The sequence below is a fragment of the Fibroporia radiculosa genome (assembly GCF_000313525.1).
Source record: "Fibroporia radiculosa TFFH 294 genomic supercontigs, scaffold49542, whole genome shotgun sequence".
Lineage (NCBI taxonomy): Eukaryota > Fungi > Basidiomycota > Agaricomycetes > Polyporales > Fibroporiaceae > Fibroporia > Fibroporia radiculosa.
This window is the reverse complement of record NW_012133105.1, coordinates 796-2070: the sequence shown is the minus strand read 5'-3', so window position 1 is coordinate 2070 and position 1275 is coordinate 796. Positions and strand designations below refer to the sequence as shown.

Below are 1275 nucleotides of genomic sequence, written 5' to 3'. Positions count from 1 at the left end.
GATGACCGGGAGGGTGGTGGTGGTATGGGGGAGGGGGCGCTGTGCGGTGGCGGCGATATTGTACGCCCACTGGTGTTCCCTCTCCAGATGCCGGATGATGAGCCGAAGGGTTAGGGGGACAATGAGGGCAAGGGCGAGGATAGAGAGGAGGGTGGTGAGGAAGAAGCCCAGAAGGGCTAGGAGTAGAAGGTTGGGGTGCTCGTCGACGGCGACGAGGGTGACGGCGGTGATGGGGGCGACTTGGTTCACCACTAAAGAGGTCAGTAAAGGGGGTAGGAGTGAGCTCGACTGGGGATGTTACTTGTGTTCCGTTGTTGGCCCAGTTGAGAGCTTGTTCGTCGATGGGAGTGGTGAGAGGGGTGGGAGTGTATTCAAGGTGGACCTTGAAGGTGTAGGTGTCTTTTAGGAAGAAGATGGCGAGAGCGCTGAGGAGGGTGAGGAGGGCGATGAGAAACCAGCTGATGATGAGGAGAACGACAAGGATGGTGACAGATGCCATTGAGGGAGCTAGAGGAGGGCTGCTCTTATGAGGAGTCACCTTTGTTTGGTTGCAGGAAGTCTGCCAAAGCATCTTTGGCATGTGAAAGTTCAGATTTCGGCAACCAGGAGTCATCCGAGGGCAGGTAGCCTTTCCACCTTACCTGGTACAGTGTTTGCCTGCCTGCCGTCTTTGAATCAATGATACATTCGATTTCAAACTCCTCCTGGTTCTTGATTAGTTCCGGAGGTGGTCGGAGGTAGTTTTTTCCATGCATTGTTGTTTCCAAATAAGGATAGAGTAATCCTGCATGGAACACAGGGTGGATCTTCCATTTTGGCAGTAACTTCAGCTGATAAACCACCGATGACAACTTCTGATCAATGGTGAAGGGTCCATAGCGTTTTGGTCCAAGTTTAGCCTTTGGGTGGAGTCCTTTGAGGTTGGTGGCTTCCAACTATACCTTCTGTCCGGGTGAGTATTCAACAAACTTGTCCTTATTTCGTTTCTTGACTATTTCCTCTGCTAGTGGAATGCTGGATTGAATTTCCGTTCGAAGATGTGCTAGCTGAGTGAGTCTAGAAGCAATGTCTGGAGCATCTGTTGTTCCCACAGTGGGAATATTGTGTTGGGGTTGGTAACCCATGAGCACCTGGAAGGGAGACATCTTAATGGTGTCATGGTACCGGTTGTTGTGCGCAAATTCTGCTAGTGGCAAGTGACTTGTCCAGTCAGTTGCTTGGTGATTGCAGAAGATCCGGAGGTATAATTCCAAGTCTTGGTTGACACGTTCTGAT

General features: G+C 51.1%; 1 protein-coding gene across 1 annotated transcript; it reads right to left on the bottom strand.

Annotated features, from left to right (window-relative positions):
• Positions 1-176: 176 nt before the first annotated feature.
• On the bottom strand, positions 177-499 carry FIBRA_09479 (uncharacterized protein; the record flags this gene model as incomplete). The annotated part of the gene is made up of 2 exons (XM_012321773.1): positions 177-239; positions 302-499. 2 exons carry the CDS (start codon positions 497-499, stop codon positions 177-179), a joined length of 261 nt encoding a protein of 86 aa, XP_012177163.1.
• Positions 500-1275: the final 776 nt, after the last annotated feature.